General features: G+C 36.5%; 1 protein-coding gene across 4 annotated transcripts in view; it reads right to left on the reverse strand.

Annotated features, from left to right (window-relative positions):
- Positions 1-2,558: 2,558 nt before the first annotated feature.
- Positions 2,559-25,126, reverse strand: part of LOC140669315 (uncharacterized) — a 67,578-nt gene continuing 45,010 nt past the window's right edge. For 3 of the 4 annotated variants that reach the window (XM_072899034.1, XM_072899035.1, XM_072899032.1), the window contains 7 exons: positions 15,616-15,979; positions 7,504-7,588; positions 6,998-7,297; positions 6,431-6,922; positions 6,197-6,289; positions 5,680-5,830; positions 2,559-5,600 (listed from right to left, as the gene is read on the reverse strand). In XM_072899034.1, coding sequence (XP_072755135.1) covers positions 7,509-7,588; positions 15,616-15,976 — 441 coding nt within the window. In that variant the 5' untranslated portion in view covers positions 15,977-15,979 and the 3' untranslated portion in view covers positions 2,559-5,600; positions 5,680-5,830; positions 6,197-6,289; ... (1 more) ...; positions 6,998-7,297; positions 7,504-7,508. Of the gene's footprint in view, positions 5,601-5,679; positions 5,831-6,196; positions 6,290-6,430; positions 6,923-6,997; positions 7,298-7,503; positions 7,589-15,615; positions 15,980-16,596; positions 16,716-25,126 lie in introns of those variants that run through there. The other variant, XM_072899036.1, reaches the window with a different exon arrangement.

The following is a 25,126-nucleotide window of genomic DNA, read 5'->3' on the forward strand; positions in this document are numbered from 1 at the left end:
AGCGGACGACAGGATGCGTACTCGCCCGAAGAAAGCCTGGGAGGAAATGATCCTCGGTTGCGTAATCCCGAAGTCTATCAACGGCGGGGGCACGGGCCACGGACGGTATTCGATAGGCGGTAAGGGCCTATGTGAGGAAGCGACGACCCCGCTACTGGATGCCGGTGGAGTGACGGCGTCGTGTAACAGGTCAGGGGTTGATGACTCCGATGTATGGGTTCCCGGTGGAGGGTAAGTGAAATACCCGACGGATGCTGGGCTCTGACTACCTGGTGGCGACGCAGCTGTTCGGACCGTCAGGTAGGAGCCGCCTTGGTATAGTGACCGGATGAGGCGCTTCAATTGGTGAGCACGCCCTGCTCGACGTGACCGACCCATGACGCAACTAAGGAGGTAAGCGAAATCATAATCAACGCCATAGTTGAATACGCGGAGGGGTATAGACTGGGGTTAGTAATAGTAACGCGAGTGATGATAAGAAAAAAAAGAAAAAAAACATACGCGTTAAAGTAAATTGGTAAACGAGTTGACTTGACCTTATCTGACGAGTTGCGGGGGCAGGGTGAGCCTTAATGAGTTTACTTTAATTTAATATTTATTCTATATTTTAGATCAAGAAGAGCGATCGGAGGAATTGTGAGAGACGCCCTGACAGAGGCGCGGTTCGTGGACTGAGAGGAGGCAGATCGCCCTGACAGAGGCGCGCTGCACGCTAGGAGGCGGAATGCCCTGAAAGAGGCGCTCCTCGGAGAAGAGAGTCGTTCGCCCTGAGAGAGGCGTGCGACCTAGAGAGGGGTAGTCCGGCTCTGAAGGAGGCGCACTACGAAGGATGAAGGCAGAGCCGCCCTGAATGAGGCGCACTGCTAGAAGGGACGTAGAATCGCCCTGAAAGAGGCACACTACGTAGGAAGGATGTAGGTCGCCCTGGAGGAGGCGCCCTACGGTGTAGGTAAGAATGGTTATCGCTCTCTGTCTAATGACATTCCCTATGAAGACGTCCGAATAAAATATTAATCTCTTCGATTATAAGTTACAGATATCTGAGGCTCTGGGTATGTCAAGGCGGACGTCGTGGACCTTGCCACTGGTGAGCGGATAAGGAAAAAGAAAAGAAGAAAAAAAAAAAGAAAGAAAGAAAGGAAAAAAAAAAAAATATAAAGGAAGAAGCTATAGGGAATACAAGAACGCCCTGGAGGAGGCGCGCGTCGCCGCAGGATGAAAGAGAGAGCCCGACGTAGGCTTGAAGGAAGGATGACCTCGTCAGATAAGTAGCACTAATTTGCCCGATAATTTCAATATTAAAATTAGAATAGAAAGCTTGTCTTTATATTTACAGGTATAGACGCGAGAGGTTAACGGCGAGAAGAATTGACACCGAAAAGATGACCGACGCCCGGAATGGACAGGGGCCGCGAACTGACACAAGTATGTATATTTCGAGTAATTACACGTAAACAATATGATTAATGATTACACGAATATATCTTAATAATTACGACAACGTACTCACTTCACTAAATTGTTATGTGTTACAGGAACCACTGAGAAACACACTGTAACGCAGGTGTACACGAGAATGTGGATCTACAATATTAGTATTACAACATTAGTTAATAGAACTTCCTTCGACTATGATTTCACGCACAGACTGGTTTCGGACGCGTAAACGATATTATAGATAGGCGGCATTAACAATTGCATGGAGAGGAAAAGATAATACGCTTATATTGTTGATAGAAGTAATTCACTGCAAACGAAAATTTAGATAAAATATCTTTAAAAGTGATAGATAGAATTCGATATGTATTGTGAGCGCCGTGGAAATCGAAAAAGAGAAAGGAAATATAATAGTAACAGTGGATACAAATAATCAAGAATAGATTTATACGACAGTAAACGTAAGAACTGAAGGCTAATTAATAGTATTCGCGATATGCTAGTCTCGAAGTCTCTCTCAATTAATGATTTTGTATGAATAATACCGTAATGAACTAGAAAACACTGATTCGAAGATATAATATTAATTACACTGCGCGAAAATTTGCGAGAGCGTATGTATGATCGAATGTTATAAGGATAACTGATTATTAAATCGTATAAATGACTGTCTGTGCGTACAATGAATTTACTGGGTACTGTATGAATCGAGTATTGACTGCTGATCGAATACTGATTATGCGAAAACTGAATGGTCGGAACGAACCGTACAACAGATTTTACTGTCGGGCGAAAGCCGAATACTAAATGTGATCTGAACTGTCTAATGATCTGAACTGTCTAGGCGAGAACTGAATACTCTGATTTTCTGAGCACACGGTGCTCCCGTTTATATACCCGTGGTCGCTGAGGGCTCCCACCTTCTGAATTATAGCGCGCGCAACGTGGTCCGATCCTGGTCATGCTTGTTTGTCACGGGTATCACGCGCCGGGCAATAGTAAGCGATCACGGTGTTTGTCCGAAATTTTCACGTGATCCGGCGGTTCCTGAATGTTCTAGAAGCTTCGGGACTAGCATTATAATGTAATATCTATATCGTTATTTCTAGATATATCGCAATTATCACTAGCGTTACGATAACTTATCTGATTAATTACTTATCGCCGCATTGTATTATAGCGTTGTACTTAAATAATTGTAGAGATATGAGAGCATTACGCTAATTAACTTATTAATTAACAATTATCTATGATGTCGCATAATGTTATTCGTGGATTACAAGATCTAAATTAGTCTACAGACGTTAAACTCGCTATTATATAACTATATGTATGTATGTATATCATTATAACTAGTAGTAAAGGTTTATATATTTATATATATGTAATAATGGTATAAATGCACATGTAATATGCCGTGATAAATTTACAATGGATGGATGAGGAGTGTGTAAGTGTGTATAAATGCATAAATTTAAGACAAGTTTATATTGTGAGAGGTTGAGTGTGTAATTTAAGTGATACGCTTGGAATATGTATGAATTAGTTATAGGATCCGAAACTATTGCGTTACCATGTATATGATACATTGATTATGTGTATGTTAATATATGAATATGCCTGTAATAAGTTTATAATAGGTTTATTGAGAGTGCTTTATTTGTGCGTACTAATGGGTCACTATGTATATAAATTATTTATAGAGTGTGTGTATTTGCGTGTTACTGGGTGGATAATATGTCTATAATAGTCAGATACTGATTAAACATTGTGTAGATGATAAGTTTATAACGCGCGTATTTTCGTGTCACCGGGTATATTAAGTGACTATTGTTATATAATTTTATGGTGTGTTTGTTAAGGAGCGTGTATCTATGTAATTATTTCTGGGTGTTCATTATGCGTTTATATTTGGTTTATGTAGTGTATGATGTGTGTATTATCGTACCACCGTATATATAGGTATGGTCATTTTGTTTATTATGCATATGTATATTGTAATTATCATTCATCCTCAATAAAATGATAACGAAGTTTTGAGAATATTATCACGTTCAAGTTATTTCAGACACCTTGTATAAGTAAGAGTTAATTAGGTAATTGTATATATTGAGTGTGACTATTTAACTTTAGTTATCTTCCAGAGCTTTATTCGTTCTAAACTCTTTATGGGATATTTATATTGTTTTCACTATAATATATATATATATATATATATATGTATTATGAGTGGTTCATTTTAATTATTATTGGTTTTAATTGATTACTTAAATATTGTCTGAGCCTCGAGGAGTTCTTGTCAGGTCATTATAATTTGCCTTTAAAACATCTGTGGATTATGATATCTGCATCGAGTCGCATATATATATATATATGTATATGTGCATGCACCAAGTTATCTCCATGGTTGATATATGAAATAATTATAAATGATAGCTGACCGGATTCTTATTGGCAAACCAAATTGGATTCATGGTAAGAAATTATTATGCAGAAGATGGGTTTGATCGAATCTTTTATTATTGTTAAAATTTGGATTTATGAAATCACTGCGCTGCGGTGGAATATGAGTAAAATTGACAAGTTATTATATTTGGGTGACAGAATCGTTAGACATGTACGTTATTGTGGTATTAATTCGGCTTTGGGATATAAAACTGCATTTAATAGTGAAGGCATAATTATATATTGGAGGTGCGAATTAAAATAAATAAATTATTAAAGTTGAAAATATGAGGTGTTCCTGAAGCAAAATGGGTCTATAACAATGTGCGCTTAACTTTTTATGGCGGGGCTGTAGCCCTATAAGTTGCTACCTTTTTCGGTTCCTTATGAGTCAAGGCGCCAGGAAATAATTAATTAAGGTCACTGGGCGGGTTTTTTATGTGATGTTTAAATCGTTAAAATTTGGGTGCTTTTCGATGTTGCGACAACTTTTGATATATTGAGAAAAGTGATTTAGACTGTGCATAGGAAGTTGCAATTGCACATACGAGTTACTTGGCTTGCTCAGTTTTAATAATTAATGAAAGTTCATATACAGGGTGTCCCGAAAGTACCGATCGGAGTTTATTATATGAAGCTTATGGAATTTAACCAAATGAATCGGTCGGTTGTTAAACACTATTTTATACTAATGTTTGGATAATATGACAATGTTAGTTTATATACCGGGTGTCAATTTATTAAGGTGAACATGTATCGGGAGTTGTATTTCCGCTCATTAGCAGTTACGATCTCTTTCCTTGAGTGATTTTAGCTTGTTATATAGATTTACTTTATATTTTTGTTATACCGGGTGGTGGTTAATTCTCGATGCGTGTGTCTATGGTGATGTGTACGTGTATGTTTGTGTTTAGTAAGAGTGGTGAAGACGAGGTGGAGTGAACATTGGTTTATATTATCGCTATTACTTAATTTACGTTATTCTATTGACGCATACTTAATATTATGTTTCCTTTTTATTTTTCAGATACTGCAACTAGAGTGACAAAACTAAATGGGTAATTATAATAAAATTAAGATGTTCGACCGACTTGGTGGGTCGTTTCTCTTCTCTTTTTCAGGTGCTGAGGAGGCGGACCAGAAGGTGATATACCGGGTGGCCGGAAAATAGGTAAGAATTTTCATTGGACAATTAATTAATTATTTTCCTTCATTTTTAGGTAGGTGATAGGGGAGAACCAGTGATGGGGATAAAACAGAAAAAAAAAAGAAAAAAAAAAGAAAAGGATGTTTTAGCCGGAAACATAATAAAAGGTATTTATCGGCTTAATCGATTCTTAATAATAACTATATATATATATTTATAAAAAGAAAAAGAAAATAAAAGAATTTTATAGGTGCTTAACGCTTACTATGTCTACTTAACAGGTGACGTATGGAGTCAACGGACGGCCACTGGTGTCAAGCGGAGGCGCTGGACGTGACACAATTAAGCAAAACCTTGGAAACCGAAAATCGTCGTAGGAAAATTGCTTTTCCCACACGACCTGTTCCTGCCCCTCGTGCAGACCTTACCTATAATCCTCGTATTCTTCAAAACCCCTCACGTAATCCAACAGCTTCTCCCATTTTCGCCCCCAGAGTACACGACACGCGTAATAACGTCGCTCCTTTTATTAAACCATTAGTTCCTGGACAACCTGGTCCAAATTTTCCCACTGAAAAAATATGTCGTTACTGCAAAACTCCTGGACATTTGATTACATGCCGGAAATTAGCTTATAGAAAATCATTCACTGGAGACATGAATCCCTCTAATCAATCTTCTGACAATCAGGGAAACGGTCAGAGCGCTCCGGTACAAGGAGGCGTTCGCCGGGACGCTGCTCAACAGGAACGCCCAAACCCCTCTCGAGTCGTGCGATTCGTAGATGCCGAAAACCAAAATCTAGAAACACAAAAATAAATAAACATCGGCTCATAGCAAGCACTTGTGCTCCTACTGTTACTTTATCTTCTCCTGATTTAAAAACCACATGCACCTTTATGATAGATTCCGGTTCTGATTTAAATTTAATTAAAAAACAATACGTCAATTCTAATATTCTTCCGGATAAAAGAAATATTCAATCATTGCAAGGAATAGCATCCGAACCCATTAATACTTTAGGTGCAATCTATATATCAGTATTAGGGAAACCAACTGAATTTCACATTGTTTTCAACGATATACTTTTCTCGCAACACGGTATTCTTGGTAATCCGTTTTTGAAAGATAGAAATGCAAATGTTGATTTTAAAACAAAACACTTACTATTTGAAAATACTTCGATTCCATTCGACGAAGTGGAATATGTTAACATTAAACCAAGAACAGTCACTCCTTTCTTCGTTAAAATCACGAATCCTGAAATAAAAACGGGATATCTTCCATCAATAACTTCCATCAAAGGAATATACCTTGGAGACGCGATAGTTTCTAATATTCATGGCAAAGCTTACTTGCCTCTTTTTAATACTAATGATGAAGAGTATAACATAGAAATACCTTCATTCACTCTGCAGGAATTTGACACCATTGATACCCAAGAGAATCTATATTCTTCTTGTGGTGCCGACGGAGCCCGAGGGTTATCCAAGGCCACAGTTCGTTGTGTCTCTAATCCTGATTCTTCTTACCAATCCTCTTCTTCTTCCGAGGAAGATAAAGATGATTTTTCTACGTCTCATAAAGGCTTCTGCAATGTCGTTGATTCCCGAGGGCATCAGATGAGCACGAGCCATCCTTCAACTCATAATCCGTCTCAGTTAGACGAGATCGTTTTTGAAACACCGCCAGAGAGCGCGGAACTTGCTTTAAAACTCCTAAGGTTGGAACATTTAAATATGGAAGAAAGGAATAATTTTCAGACACTGGTTTATAATAATCTAGATAGATTCCATTTGCCTAATGATAAATTGGGAACCACTCGTGTAATCCATCATTCTATCCATACTACGGATGACTCTCCGATCCACACCAAGCAATATCGCTTTCCTCCTATGCATAAAGAAGAAATTGACAAACAAGTAACTAAATTACTAAGAGACGATATGATAGAATATTCTCTCTCACCTTATAATTCGCCAGTATGGATCGTCCCTAAGAAACCCGATTCTTCTGGAAATAAAAGATGGCGAATGGTCATCGATTATCGCGCTCTTAACGAAAAAACAATTGGAGACGCTTATCCCCTTCCCAACATAACTGATATACTTGACCAATTGGGAAGCGCTAAATATTTTTCAGTTCTTGACCTCGCTTCAGGATTTCATCAAATACCAATGGATCCAAATGACGCCCACAAAACTGCATTCTCCACTCCTTACGGACATTATCAATTCAAGAGAATGCCCTTTGGATTAAAAAATGCCCCTGCAACATTTCAAAGATTAATGGACAATGTACTATCTGGATTACAAGGCAACGAGCTTTTCGTTTACATGGATGATATAGTTATATACGCTCGATCATTAAAAGAACACGAAGTAAAATTTAATAAATTAATGAAAAGATTACGTAAAGCTAATTTAAAATTACAACCCGACAAATGTGAATTTTTGCGACGAGAAGTAGCTTACCTCGGTCATATTATCGGATCCGACGGCGTACGACCAGACCCTACCAAAGTTACCGCTGTCCACGATTTTCCTCCTCCCAAAAATCCTAAAAACATAAAACAATTTCTAGGATTAGTTGGTTATTATCGACGATTTATTCCAAGTTTTTCAAAAATTGCTAAACCTCTAACTGATTTACTTAAGAAAAATAATTGTTTCAAATGGCAAAAAGATCAAGAGTACGCATTTAATAATCTCAAAGACCAATTATGCAACAAACCGATATTACAATATCCAGATTTTAGTAAACCTTTTAACTTAACTACCGATGCATCCGGATATGCAATCGGCGGAGTATTAAGTCAAGGGCCAATCGGGAAAGATCTTCCCATCGCATATACCTCAAGAATACTTAATAAAGCAGAACAAAATTATTCAACTATCGAAAAAGAATGTTTAGCTATGGTATATTGTACGAATCATTTTAGACCTTATTTATATGGCACTAAATTCACCATCGTAACAGATCATAAACCTCTAGTATGGTTACATTCTATCAAAGACCCAACTTCAAGACTTTTAAAATGGCGAATCAAATTAGCCGAATATGATTACGATATACGATACAAAAAGGGAACGTTAAATAATAATGCTGATGCATTGTCAAGAAACCCAACTGTCCAAGTCCTGCCCTTTAGAAAAAGCCCCTCTCTTCCACCTGATCCTGACTCTGACTCTGACGAATCTCTATTTTCAATGCCACAACCCCTTGGCCAAACCTCCGTCGAAATTATCCCTCATACTCTCCCATCTGTAATAACGCATCCCAATATGCCTACAAATGAACCAATTACTGACTCGATGATTATTGAAGATTACAATAGTAATGAAAGCATTATTAGTAATGAAGATTTAGAAACAAGCAGCGATGAAAGCGACACAGAATTAATGCTAACTGATATTTTGCCATACGTAGAAGTACCTACTGGCTCTAAAGCTAAAGTTTTAATAAGCCGTGACAGATTGTTAAAACATAATGATAATTACGTAATTTTTATAACTCTGAACGGAGAACCTCTTGATAACGGCGCAAGAGAGCTACAAGAAGCCAATCTCTTACCTACATACAAAGATGTAACCTACGAGAGAGCAAAAATAAATACATTGCGCTCTAAGACCTTGATATCCTTACCACTAAAACTCAATCATCGCACGTTAATAGAGCCAGATAACATTAAAAATTGTATTAAATCGTTAATAGACGTTTTAAATGAATTATAATTAGAATCTATCTCAATTAAAAATACTAACTTTTTTGATAATATCCCTTGGGCTTACGTAGAAAAACAATTAATTAAACAGGTAAATGACATTAATATTCGCGTAACTATATGCAAGGATCTTATTCAAACACCAAATACAGAAGACAGATCAGCTCTTATCCGCGAATATCACGATTCAGCAATAGGTGGACATAAAGGAATAACTAAAACTTACAATCGATTGCGAACTTTCTATTACTGGAATACAATGAAAAAGGATATTCAAAATTTTATCCGGAATTGTCGAACCTGCCAATTAAAAAAATTAACTAGAATAAAAACTAAACAGCCTATGGTAATCACCGACACTCCCGGATCTGCTTTCGACAAAGTATCAATGGACATTGTAGGTCCATTACCCGTATCTGATAACGGAAACGTTTACATTCTCACCATGCAGGATTTACTAACAAAATATTCAATCGCGGTACCATTAAAAGAAGCCACGTCATTAACAATCGCCGATGCCTTTACTAAGAATTTCATATGCATATACGGTGCCCCACAAGCCATTTTAACCGATCAAGGATCTAACTTCTTAACGGCCTTAATGAGAAATCTAGCGAAAAAGTTTAGAATCAAACAATATCATACTACCGCGTATCATCCTCAATCTAACGGATCAATAGAAAGGTCTCACCACGTCCTAACAGAATATCTCAAAACCCAAATTAACAAAGACTCAAATTGGGATGATCATCTTGCCCTAGCAATGTTTTCATACAATACGAGCATACATGAAAGCACTAAATTTTCTCCTTTTGAATTAATTTTTGGAAGAATAGCACGCTTACCTTCATCTAACACTATAGTGGAAGAAAATATAGATCCTACATATACTGAATATTTAACAGATTTATTCAATCGATTGCGCGACACACAAGAAGAAGCGCGACAAAATTTAATTCAATCCAAAAACAGAAGCAAGCACTACTACGATAAACGCATTCACGCACAAGAATTTAAACAGGGAGATCACGTATTCCTATTGAAAGAACCAGCTAAAGGAAAATTCTCTGATCAATATATAGGACCCTTTGAAGTACTTGAAACATTGCCCAACAACAACATCAAAATTTTATTTAAAAACTCGTCGAGAGTTGTTCACGCAGATAAATTGAAGATAGCTCACATTGAACCAGGATGAAATGCTAAGAAAGACTTTTTGGTTTCAGATGTGTTGGCCCCGCCAACGACCAACAATAGATCCTTTGTACAAAACCTCACCCGCCTTTTCACGGGTACAGCAACGATTACACATTACATGGTGCGTTAAAGCCACCGGATATACCCACACCAGACGCGGATACTTAATCTGCGCAAACTGTTACTCCTCCCTGCTGTCTGAATACTATAGATATTTTCATAAATTCTTTCATTGTCATTATCTTGTAATCACGAAAGCTACGAACCTATAATATGTAAAATATGTAAAATACCTCTAGTTGCGCTAAGAACATTGAGACAATGCTCTTTGTGTAACGATGCATACTTGTCGTACTCGACTCGTCTAGAAGAAGAACAAATTGATACAGAAGATAATACATTAATTCGTATAAGTGGATACTTTGAATAAGCTATTAAATAGCTATCGACTTTTGTTTTGCACTACTCTTTTTCTCTTTATAGAATGAGCTCAAGAAACCATGCTACTGGGTTACAATTCAACACAACATTACCTAGTTTCGATCCATGTCAAATACTTTCAATTGCGCGGTGCTATAAATCTTTTGCGTATAGACACATTGCGTCAGGATTCGCTTACTGTACTCAGTGTTATCACATTTATCAACCACAATATCAAAATCAATATGAGTGGATAGTATCACACCACTTGATTTCCGGCGAACAATTCCGTGAAATAATTTGCGCGCGGTGTAATGCAGATATCACCATAGTCAAACCTGTATATCAATGCGATCAATGTTTATTAAGGTTCTTAGAATTCTTATTGTATTGCGACGACAGACAAATCAATACTCTTCCTAATCCTCTCATATTACATGTAAACGGAGCTAGATATTATTAATCAAACTCAAACAACAAAATGCATCATTCATCGCACAGTCAGCCAAATTCCTCAGAACCATCCTCCTCACACCCTTCCGTAGAAGCTCTTCAAAGATTATATACCGTACATTGTTTCAAAACTTATTCCTATCAGAAGATAAATGATGTACATGTCACTTTATGCGTCCCTTGTTATAATAAACTAATTCCTGAAGCAGTAAAGTCATTATACCAGGAAACTAAGAGACATCAGTGCGTAGATGGCACAAAATTCTACAGAAATAAATGTTATGCATGCGAAAATCACATGGGAACTATCCAACCCATAGCTCATTGTAATCCTTGTATCAATCGGTACTTCGAATTTACTAACGAAATGGAGCAACTACACCGCACAATTAACTATTATGACGATCCTATAATATTAGCAGTCATCGACGACTGAAAGCAAAACATATAGATATAATCATAAGGTAGTAATACTAATATAGGGGAGAGAAAAAGAAGAAAACACAATAAACACCTAACACATAAAATACGAAAATACGAAAAGAAAAATCTTACACATAAAACAATAGAGAATAGAGTTATATATATAAGTGCTTCTAGTAAAGAAATATATATATACAAGTATTATCTTTTCAGCAAAAGAATCCATTCCTTGAAGACATTGACGACCTGAGCCTGGTCCAAGTTTAATAACAATAGTAATAACTTTTAAATACATATAAAATAAGTATATATATATATTTCTACTTAGAAATAGTAATTCATAAAATGTGTAGACCTAAGCCTTATAGATATAAGCCACCTTACATTCTGACGCATTGCCCTGGAATTTTCTCTTATCATTGTTATAACGTCCAGTATATTAAAATAGAAGATAATAGATATTGCGTCACCTGCTTCAGATTAATTCAACAAAATTTTCAAGCATATGGACTTATACAATTCCATGGCATATATAGTGGTATTTTTCAAGAAGAATATTGTCATATTTGCGGAAATGACATAATTACCTATACTTCTGTGAAAGAATGTTCTACTTGCTTTATGCACTATTTAGCAATATGTTGTGTTCTCAGAGAGAGAGAGTTAGATTCAAATAATGTAGAAGAGTTATTATATGATTGAAACCGGACACTCACAGTGCAAACGAATGCTTCGTGATGGTACTCTTTCGCTAGGAGCAAGAGTTTTAATCGACGGCATCCGAGTCAACCAAACCGCCTCCTACAGCATTACCATGGCCGGAAGCGTAGGCAACGATGGAAAATGCAAAGGCACCCAATATTCCGACCATTATGGAACATGGGACGACGTTGTCGTGCAAGCTGTCGCCAGAATATCTTTGAAATCAGCCTATGTCCCCGTGAAACTAAATACTGGGAAAATAATGCTAAAATCAGGAACAATTTGTACGCTCAGTGAAGGATTTTGCATCGATTCGGAGGATGGATATACTTATTGGGAACCGATGCCTACCTCTTCGTGCAATTTTCACCAATACGACGTTCTATATGAAGGACCTGCTATCAAAACTACAGACGATACCAGTGAAGAAAAATCACCTATCGTATACAGCCTGACAACGCAAGATATAACTTTCGCCCTGACAAGAACGCGAGAACAGCCATTGTGCGGGTACACGCTTCTTCGTACAGAGCATCCCAAACTCTTTATACTAGAAACTAAAAAGGGAGACGTCTTCGCCGAACGAGGAACAATTTCATTTGATAATCTTGATATTTTCGCATATATGAACTCGAAGTTTGTATATGTAGAAAAACACATACGACATCAAATGACATCTCTTTACCACAATGTAGGTAAGGTCTGCACGAGGGGCAGGAACAGGTCGTGTGGGAAAAGCAATTTTCCTACGACGATTTTCGGTTTCCAAGGTTTTGCTTAATTGAATAGCTCCAACAATTGCGTCTTCCAGACTGTAATATCCCTCTAGCTTTACACGAATCAATAAATCAGGCGGAAGGCCGTTAATAAAGCTTTCTAGTGCTCTCGTCTCAATGTTATAGCGAAGTTGTTCACTCATATTACCATGAATGGTGGTTTCACCGTCTATAATCGCGGATCTTAATTCTTTAATTCTTTCAATATAGTCAAAAATATTTTCATTTGGTTTCATATAAACGTTGGCAAGTTCCCCGCGATATTGATCGACCGATTTATTTGGACCAAAAACCTTCTTTAATCGATTAGTCAGATCGGTTAAATTATGATATTCTATTCCTTCTATTGCCGCGTAAGCATATCCTTGTAATTTGTTTATTATTAATGGTAACAGATATTCTTCTTGCCATGAAGGGATTAATTTTAACGCTCGTTCGCACGTTTTACAGAATTGGAACACGGACATTTTAAGACCGTCATATTTAGGAATGGAATCAATTATGTCTTTAATACGAATGGGTGAAGCAAGTTGGATATGATCCACATTCAAAGGGGTATTTCTAGAGGCAAGTGGAGGAGGAGGATTGGTATCTTCAGCTGGAGGTTTGGAAGTCGAAGAGAGATTTATATTGCCAGGTAAGGGATTAATAGGCTCTTGGGGTGGCAAATTTCTTATATAATCTTGTACGTGTAAGTTAGATGCACCTTGTTGTCGCATTTCAGATACCTTTTGTTCTAAATTATTTAATTGATTTGGTAAAGTTTTTAATGAAGAACTTCTTGTCGTAATAAGCTTAATATCGAACTGAGGCTATTTATATCAACAGCAGCGTTTTGCTCTGCTTCAAATCTTTCCCTAGAAATTTCAAATTCTTTTTGTTGTATAATCAGAGCGGCTTGTTGTTCCCGAACAAGTCTCTCTTTATTTTGTAATTGTTGCATCATGATTTCTAATTCAGCTTGTTGTTTTTGTAAAGAAGTAGTGACAGTAGTATCACTCTCGCTATGTTCAGAAGTGGTTTTGGAAGATTGTGACCGCGTACTAATATTTTTGCTCATTATGAAAGATTGTTATAAATGATAAAAAAAAAAATTTTATTCAAAAAACAACGATTGATCCTTTTTGGCTATCCCACCGCTGCCACCAATTTATGTCACGTGCTGTGACCCACTGTTATCGTCTACCTCGGTGTCAATAACAGGGTTGCTCTCTATTTAGTTTTTGGGTAATCTGTCTAAGTCGGCTATACCCAGGGCTTCGCCGAGAGCAGGATCAATGTGTACTAGGAACTAATAATTCAGAGGATTTTTTTACTGATCTGGGATGATGATAATAGAGGCTTGATTTAAAAACTCTTTTATGATATTGTCTAAATTGTAAATAATATTTTCTTTATTTTCTTCTATAAATTGGATTAGAGTTTCTAATATGACTTCAGGGTCAACGAAAGGATTTTGTTGAAATTCAGAATCAGTTGTCTGAGGTCTCATTTATTTTATTTTATTTGACAAGAAAAATTAAGAAAGTTGAAAATAAAAAGGTTAAATTTATGACATATGTATTTGAAAATGATTAAAACGTTAAGCAAACGCGTTGAATCTCGTTATTGTATATTTGATATAGTCTGGTGGTCAGAATGCAATTCACTCGGCACTAACGAGAGGCTGAGGAAGTTCTAGGAACTCCATGACACCATGACCATTATCGCGTATGCAATGAACGTGACGCACAATGACACTCGAGTTAATCAAAGAGAAAATAAAATTGTAAAATTATATCTGCAATAGCTTTAAATTTATTCAATTTAAAGTTGGAATGATTGGAAAATTTCAGTTTTGGAATTATAAATGGATTGTGATTAATTTGACAAATTTTCAATTATATTAAAATTGAGATAGGAATTAAGGTGGTTTGTGATAGTAATGGTGAGGGATTAAGTACTTACTGTTGTTGTATAGTAGAATTCACCGTCGGAGCAATTCCAAATATATACTGGTTTTGAAAGTTTAATTTACGACTTTTATAATGTAAGAGCAAATTTCTCAGTAATTAATGACTGCTTTAATATAAAGAACAAAGTTAAATTGAGAAATTTAAATGATTTGGATTTATATTAAATGTAGATATCTCTTTCTTTAGGAGAAAGTCAACTGTTGCACTATGATTTTATTTCTCATAAATATCGTTGATGCATCTATTCACGTAATAAGAAAGAATCATTAAAATTTTTATTGCTCTTATGTAGATATATATATATGTTACTAAAAGTATTGTTCTTTGCAGGTTCAGCACTGTGTGGTGAGGTGACATATAAAGAAATGTACAACTGGAATATGGTGGGTGGAGGCCAGCGATATAATTTATTGTTGTCAAAAATCACTGTCTCCGATGGAAAATAGGAAGAAGAGATTAAACAAGGGATGCTCCGTTATTTTTATTATTAAGTAAACGAGTAGTTGATTCATTTACATTGATAGATCGATTATTTGCAAATTTATTGGTATAGTATTTTAACTTTATAATTCTTGAGAGTAGTATCAAAATGTAAGTCAATTTGTAATTTTAAGAGTCAATAGTCTGAACTGTGGGTTATTCAAAAGAGTGAGATATATATATATCTAGTATGTATGTCTACTTAACTGTATAAAAAGATTTTTATTTCGAAGCTTGAAGGTGGAACAGTTTATTGCATTAGTCGTAGAAGCATATGTCTAAATTGTAATTATAGTTGTTTTGCGAAATTGAAATTGTTAGAATAGTAAGATGTCATATAAAATTCTTTTCTTTTTATTATTTTTTGTTGGAATATGAGTGCGTTTTCTTTTTTATTAAAAATAGTAGTATTTTCTTGCTTGATCATATGCGCATGTATTCAAAATAGTAATTTACCTTTATTAATGTCTCTAGTTTGCTGATTTTCCTGGGCCTTTTCCTCGTACTCTGGACGTCGTGGATCTCCCTCAGGGATGTCGGTGGTAGAGGTTGAGGCAGGATGCAGCTTGATTTCAACCAAAGGTTCGGGCCAGCCAATAAATTCGAAGGTTCTTCGCGAGATGGGAGCTTCAATTGAGTCAGATGCAGGAAGCTGATCGAAAAGTTCTACGACAATTCTTTGATTGTCCGGTACGTTAATTGGATTGTCTTTTTCTACTTGGCTGAGACCGTTATCACTGTTTGAAATTTGTCTCTGTCGGCGTAAAGCGGCACGTAGTTGTCTATGTCGTTTACCGGCGCGACGAGAACCAGGCATTTACTATAAATTATAACCAAAATTTTATTCTAATTTAAAAAGTTATTCAATTCAGGTTGACAATCTGGATCAAGCGACATTCAAGCAGCTCATCGACTAAGTCTCAGCTCTGCTCGAACTAACACGAGGGGCACGTCACTCTGCTCTATCCCAGGCACGGGACTCGCTAACGCTCAAGATCCAGACGTACGTTAAATATTTAATCGATATTAAATTAATTATAGTAAACACTGGTTGAAGGTGAAGGAACACTGTATTAAAATAATTAGCTTGTAAGTATTCTGAAATAAGCGACTATGTATTTTAAAAGCTTGAAGATTTTACAAAGGTTGCAAGTAATGATTACAAATGTTGTTCACAATTCAAATGAAAAAGGTACAACCGCACTGTACCAGAACTTGGAGATTAGTTAACAATAAAGTAATAATTCTAAATTATAATGTAGAGTGAGTCGAAGCTCTAAATTATAATATAAGACGAGTCGCGAAGACGAGAAAGTAAAGTATTATTGAAGATCTACCTTGACGACACAAAGTAGCTGACGAAAATTAAGTTAAAATTGATTTTAAGACGCAGTGAGTGTATAAAGACACAGAGACTTTTCACGACTTCGGACTAACGTTTCGGAGAGATGTTGAAGTGACTTATTAAGATGAAGTTAGGAAGGCGACTTTTCACTTCGGATGATGGGGATCGACTTTTCAGGTTGATGTTGGGAAGACGACTGTTTAGTATGAGAGGTTGTTGGCGACTATTCCGTCCGCAAGCTCGACTGACGTTCTGCGCTCCGTCCCCACTTTCGGGTCACCTCTCTCTAGGCGTCCGGTGGATCCAAGACTTCCCGGGTTGGCTTAATCGTCCGGTGGAGATGGATTCTTGCTCTTGGTGAGGGAACTCTCCGCCTTCGAAGACGTCAGAAGCGGTGAGCTCTTCTTAATCTTAAGTTGATATTCAGCGGTGAATATCAAAAGGCACGTTGTTATAATATTTAGTTTCGTCGAGTCGCTGCGTCGAGAGATAGGCATAATATTCGATTTCACTGGTCTCTGCGTTGACATAATATTTAGTCAAGCTGAGTCTCTGCGTCGATAGATAAGAATAATATTCGGTTTCATTGGGTCTCTGCGTCAAGAGATAAGAATAATATTCGATTTCACTAAGTCTTTCTCGCCGTCGCCTATTGCGTCATCATGCGAATGAAAGGCTCTTTGTATTATAATAATTTCGCACTCTTATATTATAATTCTTTTTACAGCAAGAGAGACTTATTAATTTAACTATGGCAAGAGTTATTATTCGTTCTCAAAGTTATTATGTCTCATTATTAATATTTCTTTTCTTTTCACTTATTAATTTATGCTTTTATATTTAAATTTCCTTTAATTTTCTCTCTTGTTGTATCACATATTTCATCTTAACTTATCCGCTTTTATAATAGTATCTATATGGAAGATGCATTTTAATACTGTTATTTCAATTTATAATTCCTTTCTATCGTGATTCCTTATGGTTTCACTTTAGCGTAGGAGACTAACTCTCCTTTACATATATATATATGAATATATATATATATAGACATATATGTATAATACGTGTCATGCGTTATTGTTTTTAGAATATTACTTTTTCATCAATTACACTAAAAGAAAGTCTTCCATTTAGATTTACATGTTGATATACAAATGCAGCTTAATAATATTATTAAATAAATTAATTTATTTGGCGTATATATATGGTTCTCAATGCCAGTATGCATATGCCTTCCAAAATGTACTTTACTGAATAATATTTCTTTTTCTTTATTTTTTCTTTTCATTATACTTATGAAATGTAGGATTTATAAAGCGATTGTTAGTATGATTTAACTCTAATATAATTGGTTTGCAAGTGTTTCTGTTACAATCGCGTAATTGAATTTCAACGATTCTGATGTTACAGTAATATTTTATTTCCATATATTCTAGCAAAGAGAATTTTAACTTTTATTTGGAAAATTAATATAGTAGTTTAATGATTACAAATATTTTTTCTTATTTTTTTCTGATAAGGACAGTATTATTTTGTTATTACTTCTAAGTAAGCAATGTCCAATTTAATAGCTATATAATACTATGCTTGATTAAATATTTTATTAAGTTCAAGTTGAGATATATATGTATATCTCATACCTTGTGTTCATATCTCCAGCGGTACGTTTATATTTTGAAAATTTAGTTTGAAATTTTTGGCGGGACGTCACAATGTACAGTTATATTATATTTTTCAAGACGATTAGACAACTAATTCATGGACGGTTATCGGGAGGCGAATTGATAGGTGCTTCAGCGGACGACAAGATGCATACTCGCCCGGAGAAAGCCTGGGAGGAAATGATCCTCGGTCGCGTAATCCCGAAGTCTATCAACGGCGGGGGCAAGGGCCACGGACGGTATTCGATGGGTGGTGTCACGTCCAGCGCCTCCGCTTGACACCAGTCGCCGTCCGTTGACTCCATACGTCACCTGTTAAGTAAACATAGTAAGCGTTAAGCACCTATAAAATTCTTTTATCTTCTTTTTCTTTTTATATATATAGTTGTTATCAAAAATAGATTAAGGCCGATAAATACCTTTTATTATGTTTCCGGCTAGAACATCCTTCTTTTTTCTCTCTTTCTCTTCTTTTTCTTCTCTTTTCTTGTTTTATCCCCATCACTGGTTCTCCCCTATCACCTACCTAAAAATGAAGGAAAATAATTAATTAGTTGTCCAATGAAAATTCTTACCTATTTACCGGCCACCCGGTATATCACCTTCTGGTCCGCCTCCTCAACACCTGAAAAAGGGAAGAGAAACGACCAAGTCGGTCGAACATCTTAATATTATTATAATTACCCATTTAATTCTGTCACTCTAGTCGCAGTACCTGAAAAATAAAAAGGAAACATAATATTAAGTACGCGTCGATAGAATAACGTAAATTAAGTAATAGCGATAATATAAACCAATGTTCACTCCACCTCGTCGTCATCACTCTTACTAAACACAAACATACACGTACACATCACCATAGACACACGCATCGAGAATTAACCACCACCCGGTATAACAAAAATATAAAGTAAATCTATATAACAAGTAAAAATCACGCAAGGAAAGAGATCGTAACCGCGAATAAGCGGAAATACAACTCCCGATACATGTTCACCTTAATAAATTGACACCCGGTATATAAACTAATATTGTCATATTATCCAAACATCAGTATAAAATAGTGTTTAACAACCGACCGATTTATTTGGTTAAATTCCATAAGCTTCATATAATAAACTCCGATCGGTACTTTCGGGAAACCCTGTATATGAACTTTCATTAATTATTAAAACTGAGCAAGCCAAGTAACTCGTATGTGCAATTGCAACTTCCTATGCACAGTCTAAATCACTTTTCTCAATATATCAAAAGTTGTCGCAACATCGAAAAGCACCCAATTTTTAACGGTTTAAACATCACATAAAAAACCCGCCCAGTGACCTTAATTAAATATTTCCTGGCGCCTTGGCTCATAAGGAACCAAAAAAGGTAGCAACTTATAGGGCTACAGCCCCGCCATAAAAAGTTAAGCGCACATTGTTATAGACCCATTTTACTTCAGGAACACCTCATATTTTCAACTTTAATAGTTTATTTATTTTAATCCGCACCTCCAATATATAATTATGCCTTCACTATTAAATGCAGTTTTATATCCCAAAGCCGAATTAATACCACAATAACGTACATGTCTAACGATTCTGTCACCCAAATATAATAACTTGTCAATTTTACTCAAATTCCACCGTAGCGCAGTGATTTCAGTAAATTCAAATTTTAACAATAATAAAAGATTCGATCAAACCCATCATCTGCATAATAATTCCTTACCATGAATCCAATTTGGTTTGCCAATAAAAATCCGGTCAGCTATCATTTATAATTATTTCATATATCAACCATGGAGATAACTTGGTGCATGCACATATACATATATATATATATATGCGACTCGCTGCAGAAGTCATGATCCACAGATGTTTTAAAGGCAAACTATAATGACCTGACAAGAACTCCTCGAGGCTCAGACAATATTTGAGTGATCAAGTAAAACCAATAATAATTAAAATGAACTACACAAGATAAATATATGTATATACATATTATAGTGAAAACAATATAAATATCCCATAAAGAGTTTAAACCGAATAAAGCTCTGGAAGATAACTAAAGTTAAATAGTCACACTCAAATATATACAATTACTTAATTAACTCTTACTTATACAAGGTGTCTGAAATAACTTGAACGTGATAATATTCTCAAAACTTCTATATCGTTTTATTGAGGATGAATGATAATTACAATATACATATGTATAATAAACAAAATGACCATAACTATATATACGGTGATACGATAATACACACATCATACACTACATAAACCAAGTATAAACGCATAATGAACACCCAGAAATAATTACATAGATACACGCTCTTTAACAAACACACCATAAAATTATATAACAATAGTTACCTAATATACCCGGTGATACAAAAGTACGCGCGTCATAAACTTATCATCTACACAATGTTTAATCAGTATCTGACTATTATAGACATATTATCCACCCAGTAACACGCAAATACACACACCCTATAAATAATTTATATACACAGTGACGCATTAGTACGCACAAACGAAGCACTCTCAATAAATCTATTATAAACTTATTACAGGCATATTCATATATTAACATACACATAATCAATGTATCGTATACATGGTAACGCAATAGTTTCGGATCTTATAGCTAATTCATACATATTCCATGCGTATCATTTAAATTACACACTCAATCTCTCACAATATAAACTTGTCTTAAATTTATGCATTTGTACACACTTACACACTCCTCATCCATCCATTGAAAATATATCACGGCATATTACATGTGCATTTATACCATTATTACATATATATAAATATATAAACCTTTACTACTAGTTATAATGATATACATACATACATATAGTTATATAATAGCGAGTTTAACGTCTGTAGACTAATTTAGACCTTGTAATCCACGAATAACATTATGCGACATCATAGATAATTGTTAATTAATAAGTTAATTAGCGGAATGCTCTCGTATCTCTACGATTATTTAAGTACAACGCTATAATACAATGCGGCGATAAGTAATTAATCAGATAAGTTATCGTAACGCTAGTAATAATTGCGATATATCTAGAAATAACGATATAAATATTATATTATAATGCTAGTCCCGAAGCTTCTAGAACATTCAGGAACCGCCGGATCACGTGAAAATTTCAGACAAACACCGTGACCGCTTACTATTGCCCGGCGCGTGATACCCGTGACAAACAAGCATGACCAGGATCGGACCACGTTGCGCGCGCTATAATTCAGAAGGTGGAAGCCCTCAGCGACCACGGGTATATAAACGGGAGCACCGTGTGCTCATCATTCAGAGTATTCAGTTCTCGCCTAGACAGTTCAGATCATTAGACAGTTCAGATCATATTTAGTATTCGGCTTTCGCCCGACAGTAAAATCTGTTGTACGGTTCGTTCCGACCATTCAGTTTTCGCATAATCAGTATTCGATCAGCAGTCAATACTCGATTCATACAGTACTCAGTAAATTCATTGTACGTACAGACAGTCATTTATACGATTTAATAATCGGTTATCCTTATAACATTTAATCATACATACGCTCTCGCAAATTTTCGCGCAGTGTAATTAACATTATATCTTCTAATCAGTGTTTTCTAGTTCATTACGGTATTATTCACACAAAATCATTAATTGAGAGAGACTTCGAGACTAGCATATCGCGAATACTATTAATTAGCCTTCAGTTCTTACGTTTATTGTCGTATAAATTTATTCTTGATTATTTGTATCCACCGTCACTATTATATTTCCTTTCTCTTTTTCGATTTCCACGGCTTTCACAATACATATCGAATTCTATCTATCATTTTTAAAGACATTTTATCTTAATTTTCATTCGCAGTAAATTATTTCTATCAACAATATAAGTGTTATATCTTTTCCTCTCCAGGCAATTGTTAATGCCGCTTATCTATAATATCGTTTACGCGTCCGAAACCAGTCCGCGCGGAAATTATAGTCAAAGGAAAGTTCTATTAACTAATGTTGTAATACTAATATTGTAGATCCACATTCTCGTGTATACCCGCGTGACAGTGTGTTCTCCAGTGGTTCCTGTAACACATAACAATTTAGTGAAGTGAGTACGTAGTCGTAATTATTAAGATATATTCGTGTAATCATTAATCATATTGTCTGCGTGTAATTACTCGAAATATACATACTTGTGTCAGTTCGCGGCCCCTGTCCTTTCCGGGCGTCGGTCATCTTTTCGGTGTCAATTCTTCTCTCCGTTAACCTCTCGCGTCCATACCTGTAATTATAAAGACAAGCTTTCTATTCTAATTTTAATATTGAAATTATCGGGCAAATTAGTGCTACTTATCTGACTAGGTCATCCTTCCTTCGAGCCTACGTCGGGCTCTCTCTCTCTTTCATCCTGCGGCGACGCGCGCCTCCTCCAGGGCGTTCTTGTATTCCTCATAGCTTCCTCCTTTATTTTTTTTTTCTTCTTTTTTTTTCTCTTATCCGTTCACCAGTGGCAAGGTCCGCGACGTCCGCCTTGACATACCCAGAGCCTCAGATATCTGTAACTTATAATCGAAGAGATTAATATTTTATTCGGACGTCTTCATAGGGAGTGTCGTTAGACAGAGAGCGATAACCATCCTTACCTACACCGTAGGGCGCCTCCCCCAGGGCGACTTACATCCTTCCTACGTAGTGTGCCTCTTTCAGAGCGATTCTACGTCCCTTCTAGCAGTGCGCCTCTTCCAGGGCGGCTCTGCCTTCATCCTTCGTAGTGCGCCTCCTTCAGAGCCGGACTACCTTTATCTAGATCGCACGCCTCTCTCAGGGCGAACGACTCTAACCTCCGAGGAGCGCCTCTCTCAGGGCATTCCGCCTCCTAGCGTGCAGCGCGCCTCGCTCAGGGCGATCTGCCTCCTCTCAGTCCACGAACCGCGCCTCTGTCAGGGCGTCTCTCACAATTCCTCCGATCGCTCTTCTTGATCTAAAATATAGAATAAATATTAAATTAAAGTAAACTCATTAAGGCTCACCCTGTTTCCGCAACCCGTCAGATAAGGTAAAGTCAACTCGTTTAGCAATTTACTTTAACGCATATGTTTTTCTTTTTTTTTCTTCACTTTTCTTTTTCTTTTTCCCTTTTCATCACTCGCGTTACTATTGCTAACCCCAGTCTATACCTCTCCGCGTATTCAATTATGCGGCGATAAGTAATTAATCAGATAAGTTATCGTAACGCTAGTAATAATTGCGATATATCTAGAAATAACGATATAAATATTATATTATAATGCTAGTCCCGAAGCTTCTAGAACATTCAGGAACCGCCGGATCACGTGAAAATTTCAGACAAACACCGTGACCGCTTACTATTGCCCGGCGCGTGATACCCGTGACAAACAAGCATGACCAGGATCGGACCACGTTGCGCGCGCTATAATTCAGAAGGTGGAAGCCCTCAGCGACCACGGGTATATAAACGGGAGCACCGTGTGCTCATCATTCAGAGTATTCAGTTCTCGCCTAGACAGTTCAGATCATTAGACAGTTCAGATCATATTTAGTATTCGGCTTTCGCCCGACAGTAAAATCTGTTGTACGGTTCGTTCCGACCATTCAGTTTTCGCATAATCAGTATTCGATCAGCAGTCAATACTCGATTCATACAGTACTCAGTAAATTCATTGTACGTACAGACAGTCATTTATACGATTTAATAATCGGTTATCCTTATAACATTTAATCATACATACGCTCTCGCAAATTTTCGCGCAGTGTAATTAACATTATATCTTCTAATCAGTGTTTTCTAGTTCATTACGGTATTATTCACACAAAATCATTAATTGAGAGAGACTTCGAGACTAGCATATCGCGAATACTATTAATTAGCCTTCAGTTCTTACGTTTATTGTCGTATAAATTTATTCTTGATTATTTGTATCCACCGTCACTATTATATTTCCTTTCTCTTTTTCGATTTCCACGGCTTTCACAATACATATCGAATTCTATCTATCATTTTTAAAGACATTTTATCTTAATTTTCATTCGCAGTAAATTATTTCTATCAACAATATAAGTGTTATATCTTTTCCTCTCCAGGCAATTGTTAATGCCGCTTATCTATAATATCGTTTACGCGTCCGAAACCAGTCCGCGCGGAAATTATAGTCAAAGGAAAGTTCTATTAACTAATGTTGTAATACTAATATTGTAGATCCACATTCTCGTGTATACCCGCGTGACAGTGTGTTCTCCAGTGGTTCCTGTAACACATAACAATTTAGTGAAGTGAGTACGTAGTCGTAATTATTAAGATATATTCGTGTAATCATTAATCATATTGTCTGCGTGTAATTACTCGAAATATACATACTTGTGTCAGTTCGCGGCCCCTGTCCTTTCCGGGCGTCGGTCATCTTTTCGGTGTCAATTCTTCTCTCCGTTAACCTCTCGCGTCCATACCTGTAATTATAAAGACAAGCTTTCTATTCTAATTTTAATATTGAAATTATCGGGCAAATTAGTGCTACTTATCTGACTAGGTCATCCTTCCTTCGAGCCTACGTCGGGCTCTCTCTCTCTTTCATCCTGCGGCGACGCGCGCCTCCTCCAGGGCGTTCTTGTATTCCTCATAGCTTCCTCCTTTATTTTTTTTTTCTTCTTTTTTTTTCTCTTATCCGTTCACCAGTGGCAAGGTCCGCGACGTCCGCCTTGACATACCCAGAGCCTCAGATATCTGTAACTTATAATCGAAGAGATTAATATTTTATTCGGACGTCTTCATAGGGAGTGTCGTTAGACAGAGAGCGATAACCATCCTTACCTACACCGTAGGGCGCCTCCCCCAGGGCGACTTACATCCTTCCTACGTAGTGTGCCTCTTTCAGAGCGATTCTACGTCCCTTCTAGCAGTGCGCCTCTTCCAGGGCGGCTCTGCCTTCATCCTTCGTAGTGCGC

This window comes from Anoplolepis gracilipes, chromosome 9, assembly GCF_047496725.1.
Source record: "Anoplolepis gracilipes chromosome 9, ASM4749672v1, whole genome shotgun sequence".
NCBI classification, from domain to species: domain Eukaryota; kingdom Metazoa; phylum Arthropoda; class Insecta; order Hymenoptera; family Formicidae; genus Anoplolepis; species Anoplolepis gracilipes.